At 39.2% G+C, this 22,513-nt stretch overlaps 1 protein-coding gene and 1 pseudogene across 7 annotated transcripts in view; both read left to right on the plus strand.

The window, feature by feature from the left end:
* ATXN2 (ataxin 2) overlaps window positions 1-22,513 on the plus strand; it is a 151,023-nt gene that overhangs the window by 62,384 nt on the left and 66,126 nt on the right. For all 7 annotated transcript variants that reach the window (XM_023516870.1, XM_003795987.2, XM_023516871.1 and 4 more), the window contains exons 6-11: window positions 8,693-8,817; window positions 12,971-13,062; window positions 14,141-14,338; window positions 16,164-16,342; window positions 18,491-18,700; window positions 21,582-21,764. In XM_023516870.1, the coding sequence (XP_023372638.1) occupies window positions 8,693-8,817; window positions 12,971-13,062; window positions 14,141-14,338; window positions 16,164-16,342; window positions 18,491-18,700; window positions 21,582-21,764 (987 nt within the window). The remainder of the gene's footprint in view (window positions 1-8,692; window positions 8,818-12,970; window positions 13,063-14,140; window positions 14,339-16,163; window positions 16,343-18,490; window positions 18,701-21,581; window positions 21,765-22,513) is intronic.
* Window positions 252-1,298, plus strand: LOC105887591 (annotated as a pseudogene).

A 22,513-nucleotide genomic window follows, 5' to 3' on the forward strand; every position in this document is an offset into this window, starting at 1 on the left:
AAAAAAAAAAAAAGAATTCTTAATCCAGGCCAGGCTCTGTGGCTCATGCCTTGTAATCCTAGCACTCTGGGAGGCCAAGGTCAGGTGGATTGCTTGAGCTCCCTTGGAGACAGCCTGAGCAAAAGCAAGACCCCCCTCCCTACTAAAAATAGAAAAACTGAGGCAAGAGGATCGCTTCAGCCCAAGAGTTATATAGATCGTTATGGGTTATGACTTCATGGTGCACTACCCAGGGCAGCAGCTTGAGACTGTTTCAGTTAAGAAAAAAAAAAGAATTCCTGAGTTCAATCGTTAGCGGGAATGGAGAGCGGACCCCAGAGAGCCCTGAGCAACCCCACCACCGCTGCTGGCTTAGTTACCATCACACATCGGGAGGAGCCGCAGCTGCTGCAGCTGCTCCCAGTCACCATCACAGCAACCCATGAGCAGTGAGGCTGAGACCCAGCAGCCGCCTGCCGCCCCCGCCCTCAGCGCTGGGCAGCGGCCCGGGCGGTCGGGACAAGAAGGTCATCCGAACGAAGGTTTTGGGAACAGCAAAATGGTTTAGTGTAAGAAATGGATATGGTTTCATCAACAGGAATGACACCAAGGAAGATGTATTTGTACACCAGACTGCTATAAAGAATAACCCCAGGAAGTACCTTCACAGTGTAGGAGATGGAGTGACTGTGGAGTTTGATGTTGAAGGAGAAAAGGGTGCAGAGGCAGTAAATGTTACAGGCCCTGGTGGAATTCCAGTTCAAGGCAGTAAATATGCATCAGACCGTAACCATTATAGGTGCTATCCACATCGCAGGGGTCCTCCACACAATTACCAGCAGAATTACCAGAATAGTGAGAGCGGGGAAAAGAAGGAGGGAGAGTGCTCCTGAAGGCCAGGCCCAACAATGCTGGCCTTACCTCAGGCGAAGGTTCCCACTTTTTACTACATGAGGAGACCCTATGGGCGTTGACCACAGTATTCCAAGCCTCCTGTGCAGGGAGATGTGATGGAGGGTACTGACAATCAGGGTCAGGAGAACAAGGTAGACCAGTAAGACAGAATAGGTATCAGGGGTTATAGACTACAAATCTGCAGGTGCCCTCCTCACCAAAGACAGCCTAGAGAGGACAGCAATGAAGAGGATAAAGAGAATCAAGGTCAGCAGCCACCTCAACATCGGTACCGTTCCAACTTCAATTACCAATGTAGACGCCGAGAAAACCCTAAACCACAAGATGGCTAAGAGACAAAAGCAGCCGATCCACCAACTGAGAATTCGTCCGCTCCTGAGGCTGAGCAGGGTGGGGCTGAGTAAAGGCTGGCTTACCATGTCTACCATCATCCAGTTTAGTCATCCAACAAGAAGAAACGAATATGAAATTCCAGCAATAAGAAATGAACAAAAGATTGGAACTGAAGACCTTAAGTGCTTGCTTTTTGTCTGTTGACCAGATAACTAGAACTATCTGCATTATCCATGCAGCATGGAGTTTTTATTATTTTTACCTAAAGAAACCTTTTTTTGTAATAACAAATGTGTTTTTTAACAAAGCCCGGGTTTTCTCAATATGCCTTTAAAGGTTTTTAAATTATTTCATATCTGGTCAAGTTGAGATTTTTATTTTTTTTTTGAGACGGATCCTCAAGCTATCCCCCTGGGTAGAATGCCATGGCATCACAGCTCATAGCAACCTCCAACTTCTGGGCTCAAGCGAGTCTCCTGCCTCAGCCTCCCAAGTAGCTGGGACCACAGGCACCCGCCACAACGCCCAGCCATTTTTTTTTTTTTAGTTGCAGCCATAATTGTTGTTTGGCGGGCCCGGGCTGGTCGAACCCGCCACTTGAGGTGTATGTGGCTGGCGCCTTAGCCACTTGAGCCACAGGCTCCGAGCCTCAAGTTGAGATTTTTAAGAACTTTATTTTTAATTTATAATAAAAGTTTACAGCTTGATATAAAAAAAAAGAATTTTTAATCTGGAGCTCCCCTTGGCTGCCCCATCTTTTTGCAGTCCCCTTTTGTCTTTGTATCTCTACTCCTCCCCCATCTAACAATAGTACCTCTTCACTTATCCCTTTGGTTTGTTGTTCCTATCCAAATATCCTGGGCTCTTAACTGTGTTTCTTATCTCCAACTTGATTTGTTTTTTCTTTTTTGTGGCAAGATCTCACTCTGTCCCCCAGACTAGGGAGTACAGTGGTACCATCATAGCTCACTGCAACCATAAACTCCTAGACTTAAATGATCTTCTTGGCTCCATCTCCTGAGTAGCTAGGATTTACAGGCATGCACTACCATGCCTAACTAATATTTTTTAAAAATTGAGAAAGTCTTGCTAGACTTACTACATGAGGAGACCCTATGGGCGTCGACCACAGTATTCCAACCCTCCTGTGCCTCCAACCCTCTTAAACAATTCTTTTGGCTCCATCTCCTGAGTAGCTAGGATTTACAGGCATGCACTACCATGCCTAACTAATTTTTTTAAAAAAATAGAGAAAGTCTTGCTAGTCTTACTACATAAGGAGGCCCTATGGGCATTGACCACAGTATTCCAACCGTCCTGTGCAGGGAGACGTGATGGAGGGTACTGACAACCAGGGTGCAGGACAACAAGGTAGACCAGTAAGACAGAATAGGTATCAGGGTTATAGACCACAATTCTGCAGGGGCCCTCCTCACCAAAGACAGCCCAGAGAGGTTGTCTTGCTAGGTTTTCCAGGCTAGTCTCAAACTCGTGGCCTCAACTAGTCCTCCTACCTCAGCTTACTAAAATGTTGGGATTACAGGATTTAGCCAGTCCTTATCTATATTCTTTAATATTATCTGTATAGTGCGTGGTGCTGTATATTCTCATAGTATACAATTAACTTGAGTATACAATGAAAAGTCCCCCTCTGACCCTTAGTCCCACTTCCCTGGGAAGTCTTTGGACTTGTGTAAAATTTAGAAAATGTTTATACTTTTTTTTTTGAAACAGTCTCACTTTATTGTCCTCGGTAGAGTTGTGGTGTCATAGCTCACAGCAACCTCCACCTCTTGGGCTTAGGCGATTCTCTTGCCACAACCTCCCAAGTAGCTGGGACTATAGGCGCCTACCATAATGCCTGATTATATACATATTTTCTTTATTAAAAAACTTTCTCGGGTGATACCTGTGGCTCAGTGGGTAGAGCGCCGGCCTCATATACCAAGGGTGGTGGGTTCAAACCCAGCCCTGGCCAAACTGCAACAAAAAAATAGCCAGGCATTGTGGAAGGTGCCTGTAGTCCTAGCTACTCGGGAGGCTGAGGCAAGAGAATTGCCTAAGCCCAGGAGTTAGAGGTTGCTGTGAGCTGTGTGACGCCACGACACTCTACCGAGGGCAATAAAGTGATACTCTGTCTGTCCCTGAAAAACAAAACAAAACAAAACAACCTTTTCTCTTAGGCTGTCCTTTGAAATCTGTTAGAAGTACACATATTTTTAATTCTCTATGTTGGAACCTCTTTACTACTTAATTTCTGCTCAAAGGCCTAGATCAGCTATCGCTTCTAAAGGCAGAGCCTTTGAACAGAGCAAGAACTTTGTAATTATATTTTAGCAGTCCTTGCATTAGAATCTAAAAGATTTGTTTCACCTACCCACATCCAGGAGCTCTTTCAGGAAAAAGCAAGGATTGTCCTTGTGACATATTAATTCCTACCGCACTTGGACTCATGACCAGCACATCGTAGGTACTTGGTAAATGCTAAAAATGATTCAGTGCTCTGTTAGTTGCAAAGTTGGCACTCACTATCATTGATACTCTATAGTGTATAGATTGGTCCACATGTAACTGATGATATATCAGAAACTATTTTTAAAAGTTGCTGGAAAAATGTTACATTAGCAATAATTGATCAAAATAATATAATGAAATAAGTATTTTCTTATCTGGAATGCCAGTGTTTGCAAAAAAGTAGATTTAATTGAGATGAAATGTGGAGCTGAGAATTTTGGTAATTTTCTGCAAAGGCATTTTGAGGGTTTCTGATGTTAATCAGGCTGATATTAATGATTATTTCACTTGTTTTTTGGTCATTTTGTAGTTTTCACAAATTTTAAGTCTGTATTTATTTATAGCACTAGCATTTTATTTGGCTACTATTTTGGCCCTTTAAAATATTCTCAGACAGTTTGAATAATATTTCAGAGAATTGATTAAGAAGTAAAGGAAAGGTTGAGTAGAATATGTACTCTGGGAGAGGCACACAGAAGCGACACATTGGTTCAGACATTACTTTCTGATCACTATGAGGTGGCACCACTGGCCCAGGAAGACAAAATTTCTGCCCAGAATTAAAATGGGAAGGTGTGGAAAGCTTGCCTATTGAGAGGGTAGATAGAGGGTGGGGTGAGGGAGGGGAGGATAATCTCGTATTTTTTTCCTTCTAGTCTAGAAACTTATGTAAATTAAAGCACATGAATCATCTCATCTGATAATTTTTATTGTTTTTCCTTTTTCTTTCTATGTCTGTAGTTCCTTCAGAAACAGGTAACACTTTTCTAATAGTCACTTTAATATTCTTGCTTCTTGCTCTTTTATTACTTTTGTTTCTTACCATAGAAGATATGGAAAATTAATATATTTTGACTTTTGACATTGGTAGAATGCATGCAGATTTCCACAGTTGTGTGTAGGTTATAGCCAGTTGATTTTTCTAAACTTCACGGAAATCCTAGTTGCCACATTAAACTACTGAATATCAAAAGTGGTCTTTTAAAAATGTAAATTTGGCTGTTAATAAAATGTCTAGTATTTTATTTTACAGTTGTAAAACAAATCAGATTTTAAAATAGTGGATGTTGGTAACAGCGCAGAGTGGACACCCAGATCTTGTTTCTGTCTAGCTAATGATACAGTGTTAGACTGAAATGTAGAACTTATGGCTAGGGTTACCGCATTGTTCTGTCACTATAACCTCATTTTGTGCTGAGTGTCTAATTATTTACATCTATCTCTTAACCCTTTACTTATCTTTAAAATAACTCACTTTTCAGGAAGTTTTAAAGTCAATGAATATCATTCTTTTTAGAATCACACTTTTGTGTTTTCCCTTTCCTCATTTCTGCCTTGCAAGAAAAATAAACTAACAACATGTGTGTAGTTAATTCCTTCTTAGACTGATACTGTAAAGAGAAGATACATGATAAAAATTTAGCCTTAAAAAATTGATTACTGGCTCGGCGCCTGTAGCTCAAACGGCTAAGGTGCCAGCCACATACATAAGAGCTGGTGGATTTGAATCCAGCCCAGGCCTGCCAAATAACAATGACAACTACAACCAAAAAATAGGCAGGCATTGTGGTGGGTGCCTGTAGTCCCAGCTACTTGGGAAGCTGAGGCAAGAGAATCGCTTAAGCCCAGGAGATGAGGTTGCTGTAAGCTGTGACAGAGCGGCACTCTACTCAGAGTGACAGCTTGAGGCTCTGTCTCAAAAAAAAAAAAAAAAGTTTGATTACTTAATAATGGCCTTAAAAAGCTGAGCACAGTAGCCCATCCCTATAGTCTTAGCGTTCTGGGAGGCTAAGGCAGGAGGATCTCTTCAGGAGTTCAAGACCAACCTGAGCAAAATGAGACCCCATTGCTACTAAAAACAGAAAAATTAACCAGGTATTGTGGCAAGTCCCTGTAGTCCTACCTATGTGGGAGGCTGAGTCAGGAGGATTGTTTGACCCTAGCAGTTTGAGGTTGCTGTGAGCTGAGTCATGACACTCTAACCCCAGAGACAGAGAAAGGCTCTGTCTAAATTTAAAAAAAGAAAAAAAAAAAGAAGGCCTTTTAAAACAATCTAAATTATGCACAGTTAAATTTTAGCTTGCTTTTCCAGAACAGCTCCCATTTGGGGTTTTGTGTGTGTGTGTGTGATTTTGTTTAGAATAATAACATAAAAACATATTTAAGCTATGTGTTTTTGTGTATGCATTTGGGTTTTTTTTGTTTGTTTGTTTTTTGCGACAGAGTCTCACTCTATTGCCCTAGGTAGAGTGCCATGACATCAGCCTAGCTCACAGCAACTTCAAACTCTGGCCCAAACAATCCTCTTGCCTCAGCCTCTGAGTAGCTGGGACTATAGAAGCCCACCAAGAGACCTAGCTAATTTTTCTATTTTTTGTAGAGACAGAGGTGTCGCTGTTGCTCAGGCTATTCACAAACTTCTTTTTTTTTTAGAGACAGAGTCTCATTTTATCACAGAGTGCCGTGGTGTCACACAGCTTACAGCAACCTCCAGCTCCTGGGCTTAGGCCATTCTCTTGCCTTAGCCTCCCAAGTAGCTGGGACTACAGGCGCCCGCCAAAATGCCTGGCTATTTTTTTGTTGCAGTTTCGCCGCAGCTGGCACCCTACCCACTGAGCCACAGATGCCGCCCTGGTCTCAAACTTCTGAGTTCAAGCAGTCCACCCTCCTTCACCTCCCAGAGTACTAGGATTTCTAGGTGTGAGCCACTACACCTTATCCAGCATTTGAACTTTTGATTTGAGGACAGCTTGGGTCAGTCTCTAGTCCTTTCTAAACACTTCCACATTCACACACAACACTTGCAATGAGAAAAATTTTGTTCATGTAATGCTATACAAGTCAAAAGCTGCTTTGAGCTTTAGTTTCTTGAATAAAAACACTGTTATCTCTAATGCTGGGTTTCTATCTAAATAAATCCTTTACTTAAATGTATGCTTTTAAAAAACTAGTATGATTAGAGCATGAGTAGGATCTCATATATAAATTAACCATCCGGTTGCTTCTTGCAGAAGATGATGTGACTAGTTTGGAATTTTTCCAATAGTCTAGTTTTCTGTTTCTAGTTTTGTAAAAATTAAAGGAATTTTAGGAATCTAATGTAAGTTATTTGATGTTTTCATGGAACATTTACATTCTTGAAATTATACATGAGTAAATTAATTTTGATCAGCAATTCACATAACTTTAAGATGATGTAGAATAGGGCTTGATTCAGGTTAGTATCAAAGCCAGGTTTTTAAAGGCCATGAATGGCCGAAGATAGGGATGTTGGGAACCCAGCTTTGATCTCTTAGAACTAGCGTTTCTAAAATGTTGTCTCTGCCCTAACTAAGGCCTGTTGCTCTGGGAATCTTCTGTGGCACACTCTTGGCTCTTAGAATTGCTAGCAGTGAGAGCTGTGCTGCTGGGTGAAGCTGGGAGCTAAACACAGAAGAGCAGTGGTACTTTTATTCCCTAATAAAGTATGCATTCATACACATCCTCACCCACCCATCTCCTAGGTTGGCATGAGACAAGGTTAGAGTTAAGTAGGCTTGAAGTTTCATCACCTTGATGAAGTAGGCTTGAATGGGCATCACTTTGCCCATTTGGGAAACAGTGACAGTTATAGAAGCAAGGCAAAATCAAAAGTCCTTCTGGAATTGTCTCTTTTGAAGAAGTGTGTTTAGCTGTTGATACCTTGATGACAGCTTGCAATAAGGATGAGGGCACATGAGGGCACAGTTGCTGGGAGCCTATACTCTCCAGCAGAGACAGATTGGCAGAAGTATTACTCTCTAGTGGTTGGTAGGTGCTAGCTACCCTGTAGGCCGAGGAATTTAAGTGCAAGCCTATATCTAAAAAGCATTTCATAATGCTGTCATTCCCAAATAGACCTTTATTTAGCTGATTCCTAACTCCCAACTAGAAAAAATTTCCTTTGGCAGATAGCAGTATGGTCAGCTGATATGTTTGCTCTTATAAGCCAGTGGTCTTCAGTAATATGCATAGAAGAGAGGAGGACACAAATAAGTGAGAACATCATAATGGAACCTACAGGCAATACTGTTGGGCCTGAACTCTGTACCAGAGTGGTTATAGGAAAAAGTGGGTTCTGTGATAGGAAAAAGTGGGTTCTGTGATGGGCTGAACTAAAATGGCTTTACTTACTAATAGAGAATATGTTAGGATACTGACCCCTGCTTATAAGTGTGGATTTGGAAAATTTTAAAAAGTATACATATATTTGGCTATAAGCACTCTGGAGGTATATCTTATTGGTGGATCCGTTAAATAAAAGAGGATCTTGTTTCAGGTGGATTGATATAAAATTTCTGAGTCACTGGGCGGTGCCTGTAGGCTCAAAGGAGTAGGGCACTGACTCCATATGCCGGAGGTGGTAGGTTCAAGCCCAGCCCTGGCCAAAAAAAAAAAAAAATCTCAGTCACTTCTGAAATGGCACAGAGTAATTTTCTGTAATAGAATTTAATGAATTAAGAGGAAGAAAGAAGATATTTATAACTGTTCTTTATTTGCATAAAATCACCAAGTCATTTAAAAAAGAATTTAATGAGTTGTGTGAGTACATTAAAATATGTTTCAAATGGCTTAAAGTTATATGAGTAGAAAATACCTTTACTGGTAATCAACTGTGATGCCATTTACTAAATTAAATTTGAAAGTGTACTGTTGTGAGTGGTTTTTTTTCTATATCAGTTTAGTTAGCAGCTTCTTATCTTCATGATACATAAGTTTTAAGTTTGCTTTTGTTTTTGTGCATTTGTCATTCTTTTTCATTAACTTAAAATTATGTGAATAAATGCTTTTGTTAGATTTTAAGTTAAACAATTATGTAAAGTTCAGTTCTCATAACTTTTTAAAAGCATATATATCAGTTAATAATTTATGTGTATATTAGTATAGCCAGTTACTGGGCGTATGTACATTCAACCAAAGCAATCCTTTGCAGATGCTTTTACTGACTCTGCTATCAGTGCTAAAGTGAATGGTGAACATAAAGAGAAGGACCTGGAGCCCTGGGATGCAGGGGAACTCACAACCAATGAGGAAATGGAAGCTTTGGAAAATGACGTGGTAAGTAAAATATTTGTGATTTGTAACATACTCTGGGGTCAGTGTGGTATGCATGTGACATCCAATCACTTGGTTTTAATTTAAGTGTATTTTTGTTGTAGTGAATTTGTTTAGAGCAGCAGTTACATTGTGTAAATGGAGACTTTCTCCCAGGCAATAAATAAAGAAAAATGGTGTATTTGGTTACTTTCCGTATAAGGGTTAAGTAGGAGTGCAGTCTGTTCTTATGGATGCTGATGAATTATTTCTTTGTGATTGAAATAAATTATAATAATCAACTTATAAATTTAAATGGAAAACCAGGAGAAATAACAGTGTGTTTTACTTTAACACTATGTAGAATAAGGCAGCCTAAGGAAAGTTGTGTTGTAATTGTTTTTTTTTTTTTTTTTGAGACAGAGCCTCAAGCTGTCCCCCTGGGTAGAGTGCCGTGGCATTATAGCTCACAGCAACCTCCAACTCCTGGGCTCAAGCGAGTCTCCTGCCTCCGCCTCCCAAGTAGCTGGGACCACAGGCACCCGCCACGACACCCGGCTATTTTTTGGTTGCAGCCGTCATTGTTGTTTGGCGGGTCCGGGCTGGGGATTCGAACCCGCCACCTTAGGTGTACATGGCTGGCACCTTAGCCGGTTGAGCTATAGGCGCTGAGCTGTGTTGTAATTGTTGACTTTACTTAGAGATAGGGTCAAAGTCAGACACTGTAGGCTTCTTATCTGAGGAAGACAATGTATTCATTATTAAGATAAATAGGGGCTGGGCAAGGTGGCTCATGCCTGTAATCCCAGCCTGGGAGGCCGAGGTGGATAGTTACATGAGCTCATGAATTAAAGACTAGCCTGAGCAAAAGCAAGACCCCATCTCTACTAAAAATAGAAAAACTGAAGCAAGGCTTGGTACCCGTAGCACAGTGGTTACTGTGCCAGCCACATACAACAAGGGTGGCGGGTTCGAACTCCACATGGGCCGGCTAAACAACAGTGATAACTGCAACAAAAAAATAGCCAGGCATTGTGGCGGACACCTGTAGTCCCAGTTACTTGGGAGGCTGAGGCAAGAGAATTGCTTAAGCCCAAGAATTTGAGGTTGCTGTGAGCTGTGACACCATGGCACTCTACCAGGGTGACATAGTGGGACTTTGTCTCATGAAAAAAAGAAAAACTGAGGCAAGAGGATCACTTGAGCCCAAGTTGGAGGTTGCTGTGACTTATGATGCCACAGCACTCTACCTAGGGCAACAACTTGAGACCAAAAAAAAGAAAGAAATAATTAGGGCTGGGTGCAATGGCTCATCTTTGTAATCTTAGCAGTCTGGGAGGTTGTGACAGGTAGAATAGCTTGAGCTCAGTTTAAGACCAGCATTATTAAGAGTGAGGCCCCCATCTCTCCTAAAAACAGAAAAAGTAGGTGGGCATTGTGGTGGGTCCCTATAGTCCCAGCTACTCAGGAGGCTGGGGCAAGAGGATTGCTTGAGCCTAAGAGTTGGAGGTTGCTGTGAGCTATGATGGTTATAGCACTTTACTGAGGGTAACAGAGTGAGACTCCATTTCCAAAAAAAAAAAAAAAAAGGATAAGTAATTAGGTTACATTAGAATTAAAGCATTATGTAAGTTTCTTGGGCTTAAATTGTGATCATGATCAAAAACCTGTTTCTAAAATACTTCTTGTCACATACTGTTTTTTGCTTTTCTCTTAACACACATATATATTCCTTCCTTCCTTCTTTTTTTTTTGAAACAGAGCCTCACTTTGTTGCCCTTAGTAGAATGTCATGGCATCATAGCTCACAGCAAACTCAAACTTCTGCTCAAGTGATCCTCTTGCCTCAGTTTCCCAAGTAGCTGGAACTGCTACCACCTGCCACAACACCTGACTATATCATGTATATTTCAAATGCTTAATTGGGCATGGTGGCTCATGCCTCTAGTCCCAGGTACTTGGGAGGCTGAGGCAGTAGGATTGCTTAAGCCTAGGATTTTGAGCGAGCTCTGATCCCTCCCCTGCATTCCAGCCTGGGCAATAGGGTTGAGACTTAAAAAAAAATTAAATTAAGCTTTCCAATATAGAAAGGTACTTAAGGTTTATTAAAAGAAGAAGTTAATTTCGGCTCGGCTCCTATAGCTCAACCGGCTAAGGCGCCAGCCATGTACACCTAAGGTGGCAGGTTCGAATCCCCAGCCCGGACCCGCCAAACAACAATGACGGCTGCAACCAAAAAATAGCCGGGCGTTGTGGCGGGCGCCTGTGGTCCCAGCTACTTGGGAGGCAGAGGCAAGAGACTCGCTTGAGCCCAGGAGTTGGAGGTTGCTGTGAGCTGTAATGCCATGGCACTCTACCCAGGGGGACAGCTTGAGGCTCTGTCTCCCAAAAAAAAAAAAAAAAAGAAGTTAATTTCAGAATAAGAAGATCCTGTTTGGGCTTGGCCCTGGTAGCTCAGTGGTTAGGGTGGTAGCCACATGCACCCAGGCTGGATGGGTTCAAACCTGGCCTGGGCCTGTCAAACAACAATGACAACAACAACAGAAAAATAGCTGGGCATCGTGGTGGGTGCCTGTAGTCCCAGCTACTTGGGAGGCTGAGGCAAGAGAATTGTTTAAGCCCAAGAGTTTGAGGTTGCTGTGAGCTGTACCGCCACAGCACGCTACCAAAGGTGACATAATGAGACTCTTGTCTCAAAAAAAAAAAAAAATCCTGTTTGAATTTTTATTTAAAAGCTGATCGGGACTTCTGCCTAAGAAAATGTTAAAAGTACTAGGAAATTTTTACATAGAACATTTTATATACAGGATTGCTTAAAATTTTAAAGCCTTCATAGGCAACTTTGATTTTTTGCCTTGTGTTAGGCTGGAGAAGTAGCTTTAGTGGCACCAATTACATTATAACCTACTTGAGTAGCACAGAAGGATCCAAGGTTGACAAGTGAACTTTATTTTCTATTATCATTATTATTATTATTATTATTTGAGAAAGAGTCTCACTATGTGGCCCTCAGTAGAGTTCTGTGGGGACACAGCTCATAGCAACCTCAAACTCTTGGGCTTAAGTGATTCTCTTGACTCAGCCTCCCGAATAGCTGGGACTACAGGCACCCACCACAGTGCCTGGCTATTTTTGTTGTTGTTGTTGTCATTGTTGTTTGGCAGGCCTGGGCTGGGTTCAAACCCACCAGCCCTGGTGCATGTGGTGATGCCCTAACCACTGAGCTACAGGTGCCAAGCCAGACAAGTTAATTTTAAAGCAAGTCTTAGTGTTGAGGTTGCCATCAGCATTGCTTAGATGATGCTGTGTCTACTTTCCTGGGATGGGATATGGCTTTGTGCTGGATTTTACTCTTTTTCACCAGTGAGGCTTTAAAGAGAGGAGTTAAAAACATTAGAGAGACTTTAATATTCACCAGTGAAGATACTTCCATCTTTTACCCCTGTTGGTTGAATCTTACAGATTAAAGAATGCAGCCTAGCTTTAGAGAGTGGTAATCTTCTGTAGTTTCCCATAGGTTGTAGAGTTATCTACACTGAAGTTAGGACAGTGAGATCCAGAATTGATGTTGCTGAGGTCCCATAACTGCTAATGGCAAAACCAGTTTTAAAACCTAGCTCTTATGACTTTGGCCAGTGACTGCCTATGTTTTATGCTGCCTTCCCTTTGAGCATTTCTAGGAGGAAGGAGAGGCAGAGACCTAGTACTCTGACTGTCCCCCTACCTCCAAATGGTGGTACACTAGGAAAAGGTTTGGCTTCTGCCTTCCTTCCTCTAAACACTGGAAGTATTTTTGGTTGTTGAAAAGCACCCTCTGTCCCTACAGACCTGATGATCAGTGATCTCAAGAAGGTGTCAGGTAAATATAGGTGTGTCTGCCTTACAGAGAACCTTGGTCTGTAGGCTCATATTTTATAAAGTAATTAAAATGTTCTAAACTTTCTTAATAACCTCCCAAATGATTGTGTTGTATAGTTATTTACAAATATGAGGGGCTGTTACAGAAGAAAAGATTTTCCTTAAAACATTTTTAAAGGAAATTTTTGCCTATTTTCTAGTTTGCTTGATTTTGCTAGAATGGAACCATAACCAAAATTAGATTTAGTTAGTAATTATAACTGAATTAAAGAAGACAAATACTTTGTCATTTTGAAAAATGGGCTTCATTTTCTTCTAGTCTAATGGATGGGATCCCAATGATATGTTTCGATATAATGAAGAAAATTATGGTGTAGTGTCTACATATGATAGCAGTTTATCTTCATATACGTAAGTTTAAAAAGTTTATTTATATTTTAGTGCTTTCTGTCATTTATTTTCATCTATTTAAATTATCATGTTGAATAAATGTTTCAGTTAGATTTTCAGTTAAACTGCTATGTGAGCTTTTCTGTTATTACTGAGGCTGATAAATCCCCCTTATGAATGGGAACAGGAGGCCAGGCGAAGTAGCTCATGCCTGTAATCGTAGCTCTTTAGGAAGCCGAGGAGGGTGGATTACCTGAGCTTAGGAGTTCAATACCAGCCTGGGCAAGAGTGAGGCCCTGTCTCTATTGAAAAATAAAAAGCTAGCCAGGTGTTGTGGTGTGTGCCTGTAGTCCTAGCTGCTTGGGAGGTTGAGGCAAGAAGATCACTAGAGCCCAAGAGTTGGAGGTTGCTGTGAGCTATGACTCCATGGCACTCAACCCCAGAGTGACTGAAACTGACTCTGTCTCAAAAAAGAAAAAAAAGGGAATAGGCAAGGCGTGGTTGATCAGGCCTGTAATCCTAGCACTTTGGGAGGCTGAAGTGGGGGGAATCAGTTGAGCAAAGAAGTTTGAGGTCAACCTGAACAACATAGTAAGACCATATCTTTACAAAAAAATTAGAACAATTAGCTGGGCATGATAGTGCATGCCTGTAGTCCTAGCTACTTGAGAGGCTAAGCTAGTAGGACTACTTGAGTCTAGGAGTTCAAGGCTGTAGTGAGCTCCAGTTGTGCTGCTGCATTCCAGCCTGGTGACAATATAATACCCTGTCTCAAAAAGGGGAGGAAGAGAATACCTATACCCTATTTTTATGCTCTAAATAAATTTTGTTTTTGTTTTCTTTTTTAAGTTGTAAGAATGCTTAAATCTGAAATGGTAGAGATTAAGTGGACAGTCAGTGTAATCAGTTTTTGAAATATATTCCTTTATGGGAAGGATAACAAAAAAATTCAAATTCTGATCTATAAATTAACAGATCTCCATAACTTCCAGTTTTATCAGTATTCTAATCTTTAAACTTTCTTAATAGTTGACTGCAACAGATATATAAAGTATAACTTTAAAATATTCACTTTGCTTTTCTTTTCCTCATGTTTCAGGGTACCCTTAGAAAGGGATAACTCAGAAGAATTTTTAAAACGGGAAGCAAGGGCAAACCAGTTAGCAGAAGAAATTGAATCAAGTGCCCAGTACAAAGCTCGGGTGGCCCTGGAAAATGATGATAGGAGCGAGGAAGAAAAATACACGGCAGTTCAGAGAAATTCCAGCGAACGTGAGGGGCACAACATAAATACTAGGTATTTAAAGGAAATCATGATGCAGTATTTTGGATACACAACTCAAGGTCTGTGTGAGAAGGTGTATTATTATTATTATATTTCCTCTTCCTTTAATGTAGGTTAGGTAGAGTATGCAAATGGAATTTGGTTTAAGATTCTATGAGAAAAGCTTATGTTAATATTGGAAATTATTTTTTGAGAGTCAGCTCTGTAGAGGCAAGTGTTGTATATACAACAGTAAGCAACACAAGGTCTTGCTGAGCTTGTTAAAGAATTGTGAACAGGTGGGGGGACACATGTAATATAACAGTATAATATGATTTGCTCAATTAAAGGTGCATTGGAAGTATAGTTCCATGGGGGAACTAACATAGCCTGTGAAGTCAGATAAAAGCCTCACTGAGGAGGTGACGTGATAACAGGATAGAGTCTATCTGCCACTCTGTGAGGAGTACAAGGGAAGAATTTCTCACCTGATGAAAAGTCATGTATGGTGGCATGGCTGTATGAGAGAACTTTGCCAGTTCAGGAAAGGAATGGTTGTTTCATGTAAGTGGAACATAGGGTCTCCTTTGGGTATAGTGGTGGCAGTTGGTGATAGGAGGTCAGGTAGTTGAAGGACTGTGTGTGTCATGCTTCGCAGTACCCTGTGGGCAGTGGATGGGGTCAATAAACCCTGGGACATTGAAGACTTGCTAAAACACAAAGACTAGTTAGGGAATTGAAATAGTTCACCTGTCAGAGCTTAATAACCACCTAGACCAAAGCTAGTGATAAGAAGATGAGAAAAACTGGATTGGTGCTCATAGCACAGTGGTTATGGCACCAGCCACATGCACTGAGGGTGGTGGGTTTGAGCCCAGCCTGGGCCAACTAAATAACACTTGACAACTATAACAACAAAATACCCAGGCGTTGTGGGGGGCGCCTGTAGCCCCAGCTGCTTGGGAGGCTGAGGCAAGAGAATCGCTTAAGCCCAAGAGTTTGAGGTTGCTATGAGCTGTGATACCACGGCACTCTACTGAGGTCAACATACACTCTGTCTCAAAAAAAAAAAAAAAAAAAAAAGGGAAGAAAGGTGAGAAAAACCAGGGATGACCCTGAGGTTTATTGTTAACAACTATGTGAATTAATGATTATACTGAGAATGGAGATAGGAAACATGGAACAGGTTTGATGACTCTGTGCAATTTATTGCATTTGAGAGGCTTGTGCGTCTTTGATTTATTCATAAACATGTTGAGAAAAACTTGCTACATGTTTGATAGAATAAGAGGTACAGCCTATCTTGAAGGTAATCATTGCTTAAAGTCTGGTTTGAATTGACATTTCCAGTCAGAGATGTTGAGATTATGGGACTGGCAATGCAGTTTTTGGGATTCATCAATATTGCTGATATTGCAGCCAGAAAAAAACAACAGCTAGCAAGAAAGGAAATCTCAGAGAAAATAAAGTTGAGAAAGCCAAAGACAGAAATTTTAAGAAGACAGACCATGATTGATAGAATCAGACATAGAAAGGTGAGTGAGAATGAACACATCTGTTAAACTTCGGACTTAGGAAGAGAATCTAAGGCAGTGGTTCTCAACTGTGACCCACAGGAACTGTATTAAAGGGCTGCAGCATTAGGAAGGTTGAGAATCACTGATCTAAGGGAAGGGAAAGGCCAGAGGCTAAAACACAGGGAAAGACAGGAATGGGCCATCCAGGAATGGAGGCAGTTTGGTTAAGTGTTAATCTTTTTTATAGCAAGCATTCCCTTCTGCCCAAATTCCTTTTAGATATTTTTCATTGGTCTGATACCTTTAAGGATAAAATGATTTAGAGGATCTCTCATTTTCAGGGAAAATAAATATATTCCTCCTGGACAAAGAAATAGAGAAGTCATATCCTGGGGAAGTGGGAGACAGAATTCACCGCGTATGGGCCAGCCTGGATCAGGCTCCATGCCATCAAGATCCACTACTCACACTTCAGATTTCAACCCAAATTCTGGTTCAGACCAAAGAGTAGTTAATGGAGGCAAGTATTTTAACCAAATTTGTCAATGTCACTGATGAAATATATAGTTTTATAAATACTTAAAACAGTTTAAATATTGATGAGAATGTATATACCTTTAATGATTTTTGTCTAGTAGTTTTTACTTCAGCATTATTTAAAATTTGCTTTTGTGGAAATAAAATTAGTAAAACATTGTATAAGTCATGGGCATATACAATATTTACTGTGATGAAATATTCATATTAAGATAAAGTGCTAAATTTAACCCAAGGACATTCACCTGGCCAAAAAACACTCCACATATAAAGAAATTGGAAACTTTGAATAGGTTCTCAATTGTAAAAACACTAGATAATAAAATTATTTAGATATAATTTACATGGAGTAGTCTAACCCATATGAGACACTCAGTGGTGAACAGATTCCTTTTCATTTAACTGTTTATATATTCTGCTTACTTCAAAAAATGATTTAAGATAACTTCTAAGACATGACCAAGAGTCATGTGAAGAAAATGACAAGAGAAATATGCTTAATAAAATTGTCCAGGTGCAGTGGCTCACCCCTATAGCCCTAGCATTTTAGGGGCTGAGGTGAGAGGATTGAGGCCAGGAGTTCCAAGACCAGTCTGAGACCCAGTCTCTACAAAAAATAGAAAAATTAGTTGTGCCTGGCCATATATGCCTGTAATCCTAGCTACTCAGGAGTCTGAGGCAGGACGATCACATGAGCCCACTGAGTTCATGGTTGTAGTGAGCTGTAATGTTACTGCATTCTAGCCTGGGTGACAGAGCAAGACCCTGTCTCAAACAGCAACAACAGTAACTACTACTCTTGGTCTAAAAGTGGATGTTATAGTTAAAACAACTGAAGTAAAAGAAACTTGCATCTTTAGTGGGAAAATACTTTACTTCTAAACCTAGGTTGATTCTTAATCATAGGTTATGAGTCTTTAATGTAAGTCAGATATACTGACTCTCAATGATATGGAAATATGGTAATTAATAATAACAATAGTATGTTACTATGGGAAAAGAGTATACATTCAATTTTAAGTATTTAAGTTTGGAAAATTAGATAAAAATAGAGAACACTTAAAGTTTCCAATTTCATTTGTTTTCTTTGAGTTTCTTCTCCAGAATTCCTCTCCAAATGAACACTCTTGAGTATTTTCTGTACTTAGTATTGGGGGTGAAATTTCTTTGCTCACTGAGTAAGGATTTTTAGTTGTTTATGAACAGAATTTTCAAAGTAAAAATCCTGAAGGGGGATGGGAAATATATGATACTCAAGTGTGTGGAACCCTATGGAGAGGAGACCTGGACTCTTTGCTAAGATTAAGGTAAGTGATTTATAACATTAACTCTTAGCCCTATTTTGACCTGTGCATATCCACCAGTATCAATTTATTTGGTGACTGCTTTGTAGTTAGATTGTTTATTAAGCAGTCCCTTACATACATGTTTAATTGCATAAATTACTTAGAAAGCCCTCCCCTTTTCTAATTTAATGAGATCAAGTGGTTTTTATTTTGAAAGAGCAGTCAATATTAATTTAACTTTGTTATTCTTGTGATTCTAGAAAATAATGGAAGTGATATTTTGTTTCTACTTAAATGGGACTTAATGAGATTTCAAACTGAACCTTAGGTTCAAATATAAACTTGATGAAAATAATAGATGATTGTAAGGAACCAGCATGTCTAATTGGATGTAATCACCACTGCTTTTATTTTCATTGTGTTTCAAAGCTAAAACTGACACAGTAAATAATCTTATTTCTGAGTAGGAATTATTGTGATCTATTGTGTGAAATTATCTAGTATATGTTATTCCTTTTAACAATTGATTATGGAGAAACATTTATAGAAGCAGGATTAATAGGTGAAGTCTTAACTGTCTTCTTCAATACTACGTGTAGATCCTAATTAACCCTTTGGGAACGTGTATTCATTTAAATGGACTTAATTTTAAGGAGGTTAAAGTGAAATGTGAATTGATGTCAGTTAAGTTATGCTAAAACTTATCACAAATCAAATGACTGTCCTCAAAGGGTTAAAATGTACAAGAGATCATTTTTGTCATTTTACTTTTTTTTCTGTTTACTTTTTTCCCTCATTTTTTTCTTTAGTTTTTATACTTTCCTTCATATCATTTGTTCTGTCAGGTGTTCCCTGGCCATCGCCTTGCCCATCTCCTTCCTCTCGCCCACCTTCTCGCTACCAGTCAGGTCCCAACTCTCTTCCACCTCGGGCAGCCACCCCTACACGGCCGCCCTCCAGGCCCCCCTCGCGGCCATCCAGACCCCCGTCTCACCCCTCTGCTCATGGTTCTCCAGCTCCTGTCTCTACTATGCCTAAACGCATGTCTTCAGAAGGTACAATACCACAATTTGTTCATGTTTTTGTCTTTGTTTAACTCCTATGTGAGTTTATAATTACAAAATAGTTTCCTCTTCATTATTTAATAACCTATAATTTCTGTGTTTTAACTTTAGTTTATTAAAACTATTTCTATTAACCTTTTGTTCATTAGAGAAAAATTTGATAAATGCTATGTGAAGCTATGAACTATCTTGAAATGTAATAAAGGGAATTTATCTCTGCTTAGTAATGATGGTCCATTATAGCTCCAAAAAACCTGGAAAGGTCTACCCTGTGGTCTTCTCCCTCCTAGTTGATAGCGTATACAGTGGTTAATAGTAAATGAATGACCTTTCTTTACCTAGTATTAGACTTTTGTAGAATCCATTGTTTTATAGCTCCTTGACCATGGTCTTAGTGAACCTTTTTCTTGGTCACAGCCAGGAATGGTATTTTAGGGGCTTTTTGAGAGTGACATCTCTTATAGCTAAGCTGCATGTCTGCCCTTAGATTTCAATAGTTTGTTAGCATGCCTAAAGGGAATTCTGAATTTAATTGAGTAATTTTCAAAAGTTAGCTTTGCAGTATTATATGTTGTGAAACACTGCTTAATTTGGGAGAATTCCTTGATCTAGATAAAATTATTGATTAAAAACTAGTTATGAATTTAAGTGCTTAGGTATTTATTTTTTCCTTGTCTAAAATTAGAATAAAATGTTATAATTCTTATTTATAGTTGATGTTTAATCTACCATTACTAGATCAAATACATAGGTGTTGTAGAACATCTTAATTTAAATACCATTCACAAATTAAATTTTTGTGACTGATAATATCCTTTTGATATTTGTTTAGAATATTTGTATCAAATTTTTAATCTGATTTGTTCATTACAATCACAATTGATATAACTAATTTTAGGACTCATAAACTTTATGTGTAAGTGCTAGGCTACTTAATTAAATAAATAATCGCCATCTATGTGGGCAGGTCATGACCTTGACTGAAGTGTCTAACTTTGAACAGCAAGTTTTACTGATTTTTAAGGTTGACTTCTTTGCTCAAAAATGTCTTTATTAGTGGTAACTGAAATCAAAGTTAAATTCTGTTGAAATATTTCTTACATTTAATCATTTGAATAAGTGATATTTGTATAATAATATATTAGATAAAACATGACCAGTAGTAATTGAACATCTTTACTAAATTAAGATGCAAGAACTGTCCATGGACTATTGACACAGAACTATTCCTTCTGAATTATTTGGAGATGATAAATTATCTCCAGTTGAAAATTATAGACAACCCCCATAGTTCAGTGGGTAGGGCACCAGCCACACACACTGAGGCTCATGGGTTCAAATCCAGCTCAGGCTGGCTAAAGCAACAATGACAAGTGCAACTGCAGCAACAACAAAAAAAATAGCCAGGCATTGTGGCAGGTACCTGTGGTCCTAGCTATTTGGGAGACTGAGGCAAGAGAATTACTTAAGCCCAAGAGTTTGAGGTTGCTGTGAGCTGTGACGCCACAGTATCTACCCAGGGCAACAGCTTGAGATGCTGTCTGAAAAAAAAAAAAAAAAAAGAAAGAAAATTATAACTTTTATTCTTTTAAATATCATATCCATGATTAAATTTCTATTGGGAACACATATCAAGTTGAAGTTCCAGAGAGTTTGGCAGCAGAGTGGGAATGAGGAGCCTTAACTTTGACATTAAGAATGTTTTTGCTGGGGGGCAGCACCTGTGGCTCAGTGAGTAGTGTGCCAGCCCCTTAAACCAAGGATGATGGGTTCAAACTTGGCCCCAGCCAAACTACAACAACACCAAAAAAAAAAAAAAAATAGCTGGGCTTCGTGGTGGGCACCTATAGTTCCAGCTACTTGGGAGGCCGAGGCAGGAGTATTCCCTAAGCCCAAGAACTGGAGGTTGCTGTGAGCTGTGATGCCATGGCCCACTACTGAGGGTAACAAAGTGAGACTCTCTCTCTTTAAAAAAAAAAAAGAATGTTTTTGCTGAGTGTTAGCACTATCACACTTCTGTGGTGAAACCCATTATATCCATTGTTTTCACTTGACAGTTTGGTTAGTGGATAGCAGACTGCTTTAGAAACAGAAATCACTAATGGAGTAGTAGAATCAATGCTGTAGAATTTTGACTCTTCAAATAGTGCAAATTTCTTCCCCACATGTCAGTTATGTTTGTCTCACAAGTCATGCATCATAGAATTTTCAGCTTACAACCTGTCGAGTGTAAGAAACTGCTTGTAGTTGAAGACTGTTTTAAGCCATGAATTATAAAATTCATAATCAGTTCGAAGAGGTAATAAACTAAGATTTTGGAAACATTTAAGAACAGTATATACATATATTTCAATGGTACAATACCGAGGATATATAGTATGGAGATTAATAGCCTACAGTGCAAAAATTTATTTTTTGCTATTATAGAAGTAATGTATTGTGGACAATTAAGGGGGTGGTAAAGTAAAAATTATTTCATCATGTAGCCATAACTTCTGTTTATGCTATTATATTTCTTTATTTTTATATGCCTACAAATAATAGACATAAGTAAAACAGATTGTTACTATACTTTGAAGAGCTATAACATCTTGTTTAATTTCTGACCACCAACTTCATTCCTCCCTTTCTTTAAAAATAAAGTGAAATAAAATTTATTTATAAAACTTGGTGGCATTCCACAATATAATTTTGAAAAAAGTTAGTATGCCCCCCCAAATGTACATATATAGCTTTTTCTTCCTTAAAAACAAGGAAGAACTATAGAGTAAGTGCGAGAGAGAGAGAGCAAGAGAGTTAGTTTGTATTTAGCAGAAAAATAGTATTGACGGACAGAGTGGCATTTATGTGATATTCACTGTTTCTTTCTTAGGGCCTCCTAGGATGTCCCCAAAGGCCCAGCGACACCCTCGAAATCACAGAGTTTCTGCCGGGAGGGGTTCCATTTCCAGTGGCTTAGAATTTGTATCACACAACCCGCCAAGTGAAGCAGCTACTCCTCCAGTGGCAAGGACCAGTCCCTCGGGGGGAACATGGTCATCAGTGGTCAGTGGTGGTAGGTACCACTTGGGCATAATGATAGTGTGCATGTTGTGATTATTACTAGATGTAAAAGAATGCTGAGCTTAATTAAGTTCTGTTTGAGGAAGTGTAGAAATAATGTGAACAATTTGGGAGGAAATGGTAAAGTAAAACTTAACGTGTATATTACAGATAGTGGAATAACTAGTTATTGGGAAACCTAGATTTTTTTTTCTTGGTTCTACCATTTATTCGTCTTATATTAAAGCAAGTAATGCAATTATTCTAAATTTTAGTTTTCTCGGAGAGTAAAATAGTTCTTATCTAATCTACTTTATGGACTCTTGATTGAAATGCTTACAAGGTTCATAAATATGAATATACTTTGTAGTTTTCTAAAGTATAAATACAATACATAACAATATTTTGAGAGATTATATTGCCTATCTTTTTAACAATTTTGTTCATTGGTTTATTATATAAATATTTATTTTTGGCTTATAATAGTACAGTGTTTTTGTAGCATCTGTGTGTGGTACTAATTCTTGATTACATTTCCCTTATAAGGAATATCAAACACAAATTAGGGGTCAAGTTTTATCTGTGATGAGCGTGAGGAATATGCCATCAGCAGCTGTAAAAATATGAAAATTATACTTTGACAAGATTTTACAATTAGGCTAAGACTCTTTTTGGTACTTTATTAGTCAGTACTTAATGCTTTAATAACTAGAGAGCTAAGGCGCCAGCCACGTACACCTAAGGTGGCGGGTTCGAATCCCC

The sequence above is a fragment of the Otolemur garnettii genome, unplaced genomic scaffold (assembly GCF_000181295.1).
Source record: "Otolemur garnettii isolate 467f Iridium unplaced genomic scaffold, OtoGar3 scaffold00099, whole genome shotgun sequence".
Lineage (NCBI taxonomy): Eukaryota > Metazoa > Chordata > Mammalia > Primates > Galagidae > Otolemur > Otolemur garnettii.